The 13,814-nt window shown below is 30.1% G+C and overlaps 1 protein-coding gene across 6 annotated transcripts; it reads left to right on the plus strand.

Annotated features, from left to right (window-relative positions):
• The first annotated feature begins 1,737 nt into the window (after positions 1-1,737).
• LOC133297189 (low-specificity L-threonine aldolase 1-like) lies at positions 1,738-7,282 on the plus strand. Of its 6 annotated transcripts, none has more exons than XM_061496283.1 (11): positions 1,738-1,847; positions 2,351-2,400; positions 2,941-3,394; positions 3,890-4,001; positions 5,104-5,154; positions 5,358-5,429; positions 5,522-5,654; positions 5,787-5,845; positions 6,162-6,262; positions 6,813-6,879; positions 7,018-7,282. In XM_061496283.1, exons 3-11 carry the CDS (start codon positions 2,952-2,954, stop codon positions 7,054-7,056), a joined length of 1,077 nt encoding a protein of 358 aa, XP_061352267.1. In that variant the 5' UTR covers positions 1,738-1,847; positions 2,351-2,400; positions 2,941-2,951; the 3' UTR covers positions 7,057-7,282. The 6 variants fall into 6 exon arrangements, with proteins under 6 accessions (XP_061352267.1, XP_061352268.1, XP_061352265.1 ...); XM_061496281.1 differs by lacking the exon at positions 1,738-1,847 and adding an exon at positions 1,960-2,205; XM_061496284.1 differs by lacking the exon at positions 2,351-2,400 and having other exon boundaries at positions 1,753-1,847.
• The last annotated feature ends 6,532 nt before the right edge of the window (positions 7,283-13,814 follow it).

A 13,814-nucleotide genomic window follows, 5' to 3' on the forward strand; every position in this document is an offset into this window, starting at 1 on the left:
TAAAAACTATTAAGTAAAAAAATTAAATATTTCATATATTTTTGTATAAAATTAATAAAAATAGATGATATTATTTTTTCTTACCATGTATCAATAAATTGTATTTATTTTTAAGCACAATTTCATTTCTCTTTTTAAAATTGTTCTCTTTTATCAAATGAACACCATATAAGTTTTGGATATATAATTTGCTATAAAAAATGAATACAAAACGAAAAAATATAAATAGAAAAAATATCAAGTTATCTATCCTTACTCCTAGAGGGCGTTTGGTATGTGGGATTCTTTGATTCCCACCAAATTGAATTTTTCTAAATTTTTAATTTTTAGATATTATCATAAACTGAATGCAAAAATCATATTTTTGAAAATCGAGATTCCCGGACAAATAAAAATTTCTCTTGTATCAAACGCCCCCAAGTAATCTTCTTCCAAACTTCCCAAAGCATGGTTCTACTTCCAAGGATTCTTCACTAACATAACATCTTCATCAGTCACATCACATATTTCCTTTGTCCAGTGAGGTATCTCCGACTTTAGCATCAAAACTAATTCAAAAAAAATTGCTCATGTGTCAGTATACTATGTTTATAACATAGAATATAGAAATAATATAAATAATTCCACCTAATAAAATACAGAGCAATGAATATGGAATATCAACAAACATAAAGTAGAAAACTATAAACACATTAATAATAGGTAAGATTATGCAGAAGAACAACTTGAGAAGATGAAGAATATAAACAGACAGAAACAGAAGAAATTTGTGCACAAAAGCTTATTACCAATGGAAAATATGCATATGATGCATTAACACATATCCTATTTTTACACAAACTAAGGAGATTTTTTGAACTTATTTTTTGTATTAAAACTTATTTTTTTAACTTCTAACAAAATTATTAATAGATTTAATAATTTCCAGTGGTATTATTAATAGCTTAACAATTTTCGATGTAGGAAGTAGTGATATTATTAATAGGATTAACAGTTGTCCATGCAAAAAATAGTGAGATATTAATACAGTTGTTTGCCATAAAAAATACTGAACTATTTTTGCACTTATCAAGTTTAAAATTCGAATTTGAAAAATTAGTAAGAGAAAACATTTTAAATTAATTTTAATGTCAACATAAAACAAATATTGAAAGAAAGTGCAACACATAACAAACTTGCCAAAGAATGGTTTTATTTTTTTGGTAAAAAAAAGAATGATTTTATTAGATGATTGAGAAGATAGGAATTATTCAGCTGACTCGTTGCCAGCATGCATAACTTTTTTAATTTAATGATTCAGATCACCGTTCACAAAAAGAGAAAAAAGACAAAATGGATAAACACTATTGAGGATTGGCGGTACATATCGATGGAAGCTGGACGATAAGAACAGAACATCACGTGCAAATACCACAAGATTTTAATAAATATTATTATTTTCATTTTAAACGAATTGTCATTTAAAATTTTATACTGAGAATTAAAAAGTTAGTAAATATTTTCCATTTTAAAGAAATATACCTATATTAATTAATTTAAAAAAGTAAAAGTTTTAAACTCACTAGTATTTTGAAATGAACGGAATAATGGAAAGAAAATCTTACTAGCAAATCCATTGAATTGTTGGTGAACTGTTTTTGGTGTCATATAATTGGGACCATTAGTGGCAAAGTGCCTTTTTTCTTGTTCCCTATATAATGGTCCTAAACTTGTGATTCTGTCTTCATTAGTGTTTGTCTGTTTGATTACATTAATCTGTGCTTGCAATTGAGCATAGAGTGAGGAACTTGAAGGAAGTGTGCGCCACATTGTACTTGGGCTACTTGCAATCTAGTTGGAGCAATCTGGTAAATTAACTCTCTTCAATTTTATGAGTCATCATGACACGACCACGCTGTTCCTTTCTCAACCACTAACTGTTTGTACAATGAAACCCAAAAAAAAAAACATCAACTTGTTTTGGCTTTCTTTTAAGGGAAATCATTATCTCCTTCCACATGAGATAAGAACTTTTTCCTACACAAATTCGTTTTCCGTGCCAATTAATTTTTCTTTTCTTTTTTAATTTAAAATGTGGGACCCACATTTACCTTATCTCTACTTTTTTTCTCTCCTACTATCCTACAACATAAGAAAATATGCACCCTTCTTTTAAATCCATGTTTAAACCTTACTAGCTGCTGGCATGCTTCATGTTCTTAGCAGGTGTTGTGTGTATGCTAGTGTCTTTTCCTATGAATTTTTATGTGTATTAATGATAATCAACTTGAGAGTAGTTAGCCTATCTATTGTTACTATTATTTGGAACAACAGCTTCTGATAATCTTTTGAATTTTGGTTCTGTAAATAGGAAAGTTGGGCACTAGGCAATAAATTCTCTTCCGAGAAGACCCTGATTATGTAATGCTGTATTTCATTTTATTTTATTTTTCTATTTGTTATTGTTATTTTGCTTGAATTTCATGGAGACTATTTCAATATCATCCCTTCTCTCATTTTACGGGAAAGGTTTGGTGACTCTCTTTTTCCCTCGTTTATTCTTCATTAGAATTGTTCAACTCAGCATCTAAATTCTTGGGAATTTACCTGATTTTTTCCCCCATTTTTTTAACAAAAATATATTTATCGTGGATTACGGAGGAGACTACTGCATTTTGTGAAAGCTACGATTTTAATCGAAAATACTGATCATTTGTTCCTTAGGAAATTTAGGTTTTTTTCTTTTCTTCAATTTTTTATTTTATTTTCTGATTCCTCCATTATTTACAAGTACCACTTAATTATTGAATTTGAGTCCAACAATGGTGGCAGAGAAATGTCACTGTAAGCATCAGTTTGTATAAAAATGGTGATTTGATTCTTTTGAAAAAAAATTAGTACCAAATGGAAATGGTGAGAAACTGAGAATGGCATATGACTTTTACTTTTGGTTTGTTTTAGTTGCAGAGAAAATGGTAACTAGAATTGTGGATCTTCGGTCAGATACAGTCACAAAGCCAACTGAAGCAATGCGAGCTGCTATGGCGAGTGCTGAAGTTGATGATGATGTTCTAGGCTATGATCCAACCGCTTTTCGATTAGAAACAGAAATGGCGAAGACAATGGGCAAGGAAGCAGCACTTTTTGTTCCATCAGGCACTATGGGGAACCTCATAAGTGTACTTGCCCATTGTGATATTAGGGGAAGTGAAGTTATTCTTGGAGACAATTGCCATATCCATATTTATGAGAATGGAGGCATTTCAACTATTGGAGGGGTTCATCCAAGACCACTGAAAAATAACAGTGATGGAACCATAGATATTGATTTGATTGAGGCTGCTATCAGAGATCCTAAGCATGACCTAATGTATCCAACCACACAGCTTATTTGCTTGGAAAATACTCATGCAAAGTAAGACATTTTTTTTGTTAAAATAATTTCATTTAGATTCACTCTCATGGTAGTCTTAATACCGTAGTAGTTTATGTTTTCTACATTATACATGGGGAATTTGATAATTTCTGATGCCTGCGAAAAAAATAACTTAGTTTATCATACCAATTGTTGACTGGTTTTTTGTTAACAACTATTTACAACCTTTTCTTGAGGTATATTTTGATTATTGGATAGAAATGCTGCCTATTATAAAGCCTTCAGTGATTGGCTTAGAACATTTGATATGTTGGGCACCTAAATGTGTCGCTCAAGACAGGGGGGCTCTGGTTTCTTAATGCAGTGAAATCACTTTATTGTTGTGTTTACTGTTGTTGGCAATCACTGCCAGACAGACACTAGAATGACTTCATGCCCTTGCTGTTTGCTAATTTTCTTTGGGTTTTAAAAAATCCGTTTTAAATCGATTCATATTTATAGAAGAATTATAATTGATATTTTTCCTGAATTCAGCTCTGGTGGAAGATGCCTTTCAGTTGAATACACAGACAGAGTTGGAGAGGTTGCTAAGAAGCACGGTGTGCAGCTTCACATTGATGGAGCCCGTATTTTTAATGCATCAGTTGTAAGGAAATTTCTGTTTTACTTATGGTTTATTTAAAAGCTTTATTACAAAGCTCTATAGGGCATCTGATGATTTGTTTTTATTTGGTGAATAGATGCATTGTGTAAATAATATCTGTCAGAAAATGATCTCCAATAATGAACATAGAATGGACAGAATCATATGTCTTGATCTGGCTTTGCTATCTGCAATAAAATGTTCAATGCCAATATCAGGGGAAATTTTTAAGTTTATTTACACCTCGACTGGAAATGATCAATGGAGTCACATGGTTTTCGTTCATGTCATCGGAGTAATTTTTCTCCTGTTTGCATCTTGATTTTGGCTGTTATTTTTGCATTATATGTATATCTAAGCAGCTATTCCTAAGATGCCTATTCACAGGAAAAGAGAATTGCTTATAGATACGAACTTCTTTTAATCACAACTTAAAAGAATCATCTTTAACTGCAACACTTCAAAATTGTCTACTTCTAGAATCTCATAACGATCAAACAATTTTAACTTCTTGTATCAACTTGGAGAATTGTGGATATTGAAATCTGTTGGTTGTCAATGTCCGTAATAACATGCTCATTTGTTATTCCCTATGCCATAGAACTGCCATTTTAAAACCAGAATATAAGCTGAGATGGCACCACATATAATCGGCTAGTTGTCCTGCGGAGACCTCTATAGTGACTTTCCTTTCTGCCATCCTATCCTAGTGCTTGGCTGCAGTTTATTTGTGTGGATTATTACTTGCGTATATAGTACGGATCTGACAATGTAAATTTACAGTCAAATAAAGTTGAAAGAAGAAAGTTACTTGCCATTTGAATGATTGATTACATGTCACTCCTGTACTTGTGTAGTATGAAGTGATGCGAGTACTTAAAATATAATCCGACTCCTTCTCTGCCTCCTTTCCAGAGAGTATTATGATTCTTTTGTTTATCCCCTTTTTTTCATTGTCATAGTGTGAGGTATGGGAAAAATATCTTTTATTATATATCTAGCTTTCAGTTTTTTGGTTCTTGTTCTATTCCTTTTTTGTTTCTCCTTCCTGCCAACGTACGCAAACAGCTATTGAATTGCTTAACTGAACATTTGGGTTTTTCAGGCACTTGGTGTTCCCGTGGATAGGCTTGTCCAAGCAGCTGATTCACTTTCAGTACGCTTTTTTTTCCTTTTCTTTTTTGCCTAAGATTCAATATGGCTACTTTGCCTTGGCATTTTATCTATCTTAATGTATAAAGTTCTGGAGTACTAATTTTAATACCTATTTCATATCAAACTTATACTTGATACTTCTATACTGCATTGAAGAATAATCAAGCTAACCGACTTACTATCCCTTTGAAAAATATGAATTAGGTTTGCCTATCTAAAGGTCTAGGTGCTCCAGTTGGATCTGTTATTGTTGGGTCCAAGAACTTTATTGCCAAGGTAGCTCAAAAATTTTGGGGGAAAATCAATAGTGGCTTCATTTTTCCCGTGAAGGACTGATATTTAAGTCTAGTTTATCTGTTTTATTCTAGGCTAGACGACTCCGGAAAACCTTAGGTGGCGGAATGAGACAGATTGGCATCCTTTGTGCTGCTGCACTAGTTGCCTTACAGGAAAATGTTGGAAAGCTGGAAAGTGATCACAAGAAAGCTAGACTTATGGCTGGTAAATTCACACAATTTTAAATCATGCCACATGCAGTCCTAGTCTGCTTGAGAAATTATAATTTTTTAAGATTCACAAACCTTTTTCTTTTAAACTTGCTTTTCTCCTATAGTTTTTTTTCCTTAATTTCAGATGGATTGAATGAAATTAAAGGACTGAGAGTGGATGCCTGTTCTGTGGAGACCAATATAGTGAGTATTTAGTATAATGTAACATGTTTATGCTAGTGAAACTCCATTATTGCTCTGATAACTTCAATTTTGAGCGAGTTTTCCATTTTGTCTTCAATCTGTTGTCATTGGTTAGTTTTTGTCCCAATACTGGGCCTACAATGCCTAGTGCCAACAACTTAAAAATGCTCAATAAGTATTGTTTTTTGTTCAGGCTATCCCAAGAGCAGAGCTTTTGTAGATCCTTAATGACTGTTAGATTGAAAGTGCTATGAATGACAATTCTTTATATATCTTTAACCTAACAACCAATTTTTTTCTCTTTCTCTGATACTAGATATATATTAATATTGAAGAGGGTTCAAGGACTACAGCAGAAATGATATGCAAGTACTTGGAAGAACGTGGTATCCTTCTGATGCAAGAGAGCTCATCAAGGTCTTGTTTGCCCTCAACAACATTCAGTCTGTTATAAATAATTGAAATAATTGTTAATTTTAAAAAGAAGCCAGGTTCAGTACCGTGAATTTCACTGATGTTTAATGCACTTAATTATCACATGAACGACACATACTTTTAAATCATGTTTAGTTGCTGTCTCTGTTGACCAGTATCTCCTTACAGTACTTTCAATTTTTGCAATGTGTATATTGTATTTTTCTTATGTTATCAGGTTAACGGATGAACTTACAATTTGTAATGGTGATATGTATTATATACATGAAAATATATATTTTTTAAAAAGGCAAATGATTGTTCTGTATAACATTTTTGGTTGACTAAGTCAGGGTATAAAAACAGGAGTAACGATTGCTTAAGAGTAATGATGTCCAAAATTATCTGTAGCTTGCTGTTTGGCCCTTGTTGTTTATGAGAAATGTCTCTATTTCTATGTGTGAAGTAATTTATTCATATCAGATTACTATTCCACTTTATGAACAATATTGTTAATAGGGAAGAAACTAATGACAGTGTGTGCTTATTTCAGATTGAGAGTTGTCCTCCACCACCAAATATCAGCAAGTGATTTGCAGTATGCCTTGTCATGCTTTCAGGTGATTAGTAGAAACCAATCAACCTCTTATTATATAATGGGCCCAATATGCAAATAATCTTTGTTCTTTTCCTTTAACTGGCATATGTATTGACTGAAGGTTAGAAGATTAAACTCACATTTTTGTTAAATGTTGCAGCACGCTGTTAAGGGAGTGCCAAGTGAAAATGGCAACTAGCTAATGGAAGAATTTGAATTTGGCACTTTGCTGCCACATTAGTATCAAAAGAGGAATTCCGAATTCCATTTGTTTTAATGTACCCTAAAGAACACACAATGATTTACATCTTTGATACCTATTATGAATTATTTTGACTTTAACCACCTTTCGTTTGATAATTAAGCATAAATTGCTCTGCGGGTCATTGCTACTGTCCCATCATTAGGAATAGAGTTATTATAGCTTCATACCATATTTTCGATATAACTCTGAAATCATAAATTACATCCATTAATTTATGGGAAAAATTACTCTTAGATTACATGTGATAACTTTTTCTCCTACACACCTTTCGATAACTGTTCTATTTTTTTCTTTTTATTTTTTTAGGTAGTGAAGTCTACAAATTTATCTCTATGACATGAAATAATTTATCTCCTTTAACATGAGATTAATAAAATCCTTAATTTATTACTGAAATGTAGAAACCCATTAAACTTTGAGTTAATTTTTGCCAGTAAAATTTGGTTATAATAATAAAAAAAAATTCTTTCTATCTACACAGACATTATTGATCGACGTGGCCTGATATAAAGTTATTTTACCTTTATAACTAAGTTTTATTAATAAGATTTAGTTGAAATCGTCCACTGAAGAAAAATTTATCTAAAGTAAAAGTAGAAATTATTTTCCCTTAAACTATAGGATAATTTCATAAAATTCAACGACTTAATTCTTTTACTTGTCATATCGGGTATATTAACTCTTGACTAGAGGTTTTCACTTTTCAGCACATGTAGGTGAGGTTAACTTTATACGAGCAAGTATATTTTTGTATGATATGGATATTTTTAAAATTAGGTAAAATCTAATTATAAATATTTAAGAACGAATATTAAAAATTATAAGAAAAATATGAATAATTAATTCAGGTAGAATTTAAAAATATATTAAAAATTATATAAATTTATAAAAAAATGTATAATTAATTAACAATAATCTAAAATTAAACTTAAAAAAATAAAATAATGTGTTATTGTTTAAGTAAAAAATTGATTTATATAAGAGAATGTATTCTTGATTAATATATATATATATATATATATATATATATATATAAAAGAGTAAATTCTGTTGCATAATGTGATAATTTAAATAGTTGAATAATTCGGTTTTAAATAACAATTGTTTTGAGAAACTAAAATTATATAAGACTGAATCTTACCTCAATTTAATTGAAGGGGAATAATAAAAGAGCTGAAAAAATAATAGAGTAAATTCCGTTGCATAATGTGATAATTTTAAATAGTTGAATAATTCAGTTTTAAATGACATAATTGTTTTGTTAAACTAAAATTATATAAGACTGAATCTTACCTCAATTTAATTGAAGGAGGATAATAAAAGAGATGAAAAAATAATAATTCTTGAACACTTATAAATTTGGTATAAGTACAATTAGACTTTTTATATTTCCTGTTTCTCCCACAAAACAGAAAATAGTTTATACTGATTTTCTTTTTGCAAAGCCGAGTGTGATAACATATACGGTTAGGTGAACATTTGAACTAGTTTAATTTGAAAAGATATTTTTAAATTTATTTTAATAGGATTTATTATAAATTAATATAAACATACATAAAATTATTTAAATGCATAACTATTGAATCTCCCGTATGATTATATATAGTCAATAGTCCGAGAGAGAAAAAAAGAAGAAGGGGGGAATAATTCCCTACCCATATATATATATATATATATATATATATATATATATATATATATATATATGGCAAAATGATTTCTGCATTTGTTGTACCTATAGCTAGTCAGGATCTGCGTGCGGATCCTAGGATACGGCACCGGATCCTTGCTTTTTTTTTTTAAATGCTGTGGGGCCTACTTTTCTGTGTCAGCTGTAGAAAGTGTTATCTACGACAGTTGCAGAAATGATAAGCCCTATATATATATATATATATATATATATATATATATTAATTTGGAATAAATATAAAAAACCCACTTGTGAAAAGTTTTCAATATGAAGAAAAGCTCATTTGAAACCTTCACCTTGAAGAAAGGTATCTCAAACAAAACTCTCAAAGTCAACAAAGGCTGATATATATCTCAGCAAGATAATCCCTGCATCTCAGCCAGAAATCTCTCTGCAAACCTTATCTCAGATCACCTACAGAAACCAATTAAAAAGCTTTGTCGCCTCACCACTTCTATCAACTTGCAGGGACATCCCTTAATTATAAATACATGTGAGCTAAACACAAGGAAATTCATCTTTTTCTATATGTAATACCTGCTAGAGGAGGATCACATGATCAACCCAAGTAAAATTGGTTCTGATCATTGTCCAAGTAGGAGGAATTAAACTCCCCCCTGAGGATGAACCTTAAATCAAAGAAATACATTCAAGAACTTTAACACTAAAGCAACAAGTCACCTCGCAAAAGGATCCCCTGAAAAATGAAACAAGAGCATACAAGTAGAAAGCATCAGCACAATACAAACCATAGTACAAATAAAAGCAAATCAAAATGGAACTTTTGGGTTGGCAAACAAACAATTCATCCCGCCAACTTACAAATCTTGCTACTCATGCTTTCAACATAAGCGACGAGCTAAGTGACTTCTGATCTGGAATAAATATAAAAGTCCACTTGTGAAAAGTATTAAGTATGAAGAAAAGCACACTTAAAGCCTTCACCTTGAAAAAATGTATCTCAAACAAATCTCTCAAAGTTAACAAAAGTTGTTGTGCATCTCAGCAAGATAACCCTTGTATCTCAGCTAACAAATCTCTCTACAAACCATATTTTAGACCATCTATAGGAACCAATTGAAAAGTTTTGTTGCCTCACCACTTGTATCAACTTTCAGGGACATCTCCCAAAGTTGGGCACCGTGTCACTATAAATACATGTGGGCTAAACACAAGGAAAATCATCTTTTTCTGTACGCAATGCCTATTAGAGGAGGATCACATGATCAACCGAAATAAAATTGGTTCTGATCAATACTAAATTACAAATTCATTAATTATTTATTTAATTATCAAACAAAATTAATTATTTTTGGATACCTAAACATAAGTTAGAAGCCTCTAACTTATACTTTTCAATTTATGTAACATTGTCCCTCGAGGGCATTCCCACTTCCCATTGCCATACTGTCATCTTGAACTATATACAACAAAATTGTTTTTGAACATCATGCAATTATGGGAGGATAGTAACTAAGGAAATAATTTTATCTTTTATACACATTAAAATATGTGGGATTTATGTGAGAAAATTATCTCATACAACATATATATATATATATATATGTGTGTGTGTGTGTATGTGTGTGTGTAAGAGTTAGAAATCTTATACTCAATCTTGACCATTGATCCACTTGTATTCAATTGTTCACATTACTAAAAAATTAGAGTTTTAGATATAAGTGGAATCAACGGACAAAATTAAAAATGTAACTTACATTGCTGTAAAATGATCTTGACCCATACATATATATATATATATATATATATATATATATATATATATATATATATATATATAAAAGCATGCATGGTAAATTACGATTAACTAACTTATATGTGATGGTGGGCGGTGGCATACCTTTTCCTAAGGTTCTACATGTCTTGTGTGTGGCCGAGACTATGAGCAAGGTTTTTAAAACTGGAACTTCTTTGATGAGCAAGAGTGACTCAAGTTAATTTAAATTGCATGAATTTGAACTCTCTCTTGCAGTAATCATGTTAATCTGAACCCCTTTTTGTTGTTTTTCTTCGTCAAGTTTCTTTCATTTTCATTTTCATTTTCACTTCACATTTGCTTCGATTAACCTCTGACCTCAACCTGGCTCAGGTGACTTTTGTCCTTAATTGTTCCCTGGTGTTGGTGTTTGTGGCCGCTAGTGGTAGCTTCCACAATATCTGTCTTCCCTGGTCACTTTCTTGAGGTAAACATATGCAGAGAGTTGGGAGTGGCGTCTTAGAGAACATAGCCAAAATGCCCATATATATATATATATATATATATATATATATATATATATATATATATATATATATATATATATATACACTTGGCTGTGTATAGAAAATCATTGTCTATTTCCTAATCACATGCGTAGGATTTTGTTTCAGTAGCCATTGTGCTGCACATGATGAATATGTCATGATAAAGTTGTCAGACAGGCAATTGACGTTTAATTATGATTGAGCCAACTCTGTTTCTTTTGATTCGATAAAACCGAAGAATGACTTGAGGGACGTTTGGCAGAAGAGAAATTTTTTTTTTATCCAGAAATTTTGATTTTTAAAAATATAATTTTTTACATTCAGTTTAAGATAATATTAAAAAATTAAAAATTTTAAAAAAATTAATTTCTCAAAAATTCTGAAAAATACCGCGTACCAAACACCTCCTAATATTATGTCGTGATTGAGTATGAAATGAAATTGTCTTATGTATATAATAAAGTAAATAAAAATCCACTTTTTTTTTTTTTTTGGTAGGTCACAGTTACTGCAACATGAAAAATGTATTTTCTTTATATCATTTATCATTTGCTGAGTCACTTACATTAGAGTAACACTTATAGGGTAAGTTAAACTCCCCAATTTTCAAGTTTGGAGAGGAATGACAATAAACTCAATTTGCAATGAAAATATTGGGACTTTTTGTATTTATTATTGAGAGAGGTTATAGTTACAACTTTTTTTTTACAACCTCTTATAACCATATATCATAACCGTTGATTTCCGCCAATCAACGGTTATGATTTTCACAAATTAAACTCATTAATTAATTATTAATTCATAATAAATGACAATCGTTGATTGACAGAAATCAACGGTTATGATATATAGTTGTAAGAGGTTGTAAAAAAAAAAGGTTGTAAATATAACCTTCCTCTTTATTATTAGTAAGAGAAATGATTTGTTTACAATTTTTTTTTACAAATTACACTAAGTATGACCGGTCATGAACTCTTGATTGAAGTATGACCGGTCATACTTAATATAGTTTGTAAATAAATTTTTTATAAATATAACATTCCTCTATTAATAAATATCATTTAACTGGAAAAAAAAAGTATCCATTTTTTCAATGCAACAAGTGACCGTATTGACAATAAATCATATTGCAGAGAAAGATTTTATCATATAAGATGTATTTTTTTTTTTTTTGGAAATATATAAGATGTATTTTAAAGTATGCAATATATTGCTGATGAGAGAACTTTTTCAGCATGGAATATATTTTATAGTTTATTAATGAGTATTTTAATATTAAATATTTTTGACTGATACAATTTATTTTATATTAGTTTTGTTCCTCTTTTTAAGAAATTCGTAGTTTTGAGATATAAAAAAAAAAAAAATTGTTATCAAAAAAAAAAAATATTTTCGTTGATCATTATTAATTATATGAAAAGTGTAATATAATTCTTCAAGAATTAAACCTCTGGATCAATATTAAAATTTAAAAAGATACCTTCGATCTATGGAATATTTTGAAAGAAATATGCGATAGGAAATACTGTATTTTTTATATCTTAAATATATTTATGAAGTAGTAATATCGAGAATATGATTTCAGATATTATTTAAAATTCTTTTTTAAGCTTTTTTGGTGGCTAAATAAAATAATGATTTAGTGACACAAAATCACAATTCCTGTCCAATTAGCTCGACTCCATTGCTTAAAGTGAATGTAATATTACATATAAAAAAATGGGACATGGTGGTGACATGCAGGGGTTGTGGTTGTGGCCATAGGAAGACCAATAATATGTGGTAATCATAATTTCAATAATGAATCTCATAATCATAAATATTTAGTAAAATGTTACATTTATTAATTAAAAGAACATTTTACTCACACATTTCCTACGCCCAAATCACTTGAAGATTGAAATGTTTTTGAATATCATAACAAGTTTTACAATGACTATTTCTATTGTCACATTGGACCTTTATTATTGAACACTTCTAATCTTTGATCGACGTGTACTTTATTGTAAGTAATTGATAGGAAAAATGTTTGTCTTTTTAAACGACATAATTTATGTTATTTCACCCTCACAAAAAGGTGAGACACACATCTTTATATTTTTTTGTACACTCTCTCTCCTTCTTTATCTATTCTTTTTTTTGGTAACTGATCCTAATTACCTCTTTGAGGCGAATCAGAACCCCCGGTATCCCCACGGGTTCGACTCTTTGAGCCGCCTATGGGACTAATCCAGAGTTCAGGTGCGAGTCCAAGGATTACGGTACTTATGCCCATCTCCAGATGGTGTTGGTGGGATTTGAATTCTTTATCTATTTATTTCTCTCACTTAAAATGATATAACTTTACATCCTTTAAAACGATACATATTTTTCCCTAATTGATAATATAATATAATATTTCGTTATATATATTTGAAACCGCTCAAATCTTAAAGTACTAATTTGGAATTTAATTGTAAAATAAATTGTATTTGATTGAGATTTAATTTTTAAAAAATTTATATGTAATTAAGATTTGATTTGGTTTTAACTATTTCACCCTTAGACTACAGAAACTCTTTCTGTGTCGTACATGCATGATAACACATTTGATATTAATTCTTTTTATAAACTTTTTCTTTATTTTAATTATTTATGATCACTTTTACAATAATATTTTTATATAAAGTTGTAAAAGTGAAATTTATTTAATTTGTTCATTAGAAATATTAACTTTTACTTTAATATTTAAAACGCA

The sequence above is a fragment of the Gastrolobium bilobum genome, unplaced genomic scaffold, assembly GCF_033153095.1.
Source record: "Gastrolobium bilobum isolate Gb01-03AN ecotype WA unplaced genomic scaffold, APGP_CSIRO_Gbil_v1 utg4400, whole genome shotgun sequence".
Lineage (NCBI taxonomy): Eukaryota > Viridiplantae > Streptophyta > Magnoliopsida > Fabales > Fabaceae > Gastrolobium > Gastrolobium bilobum.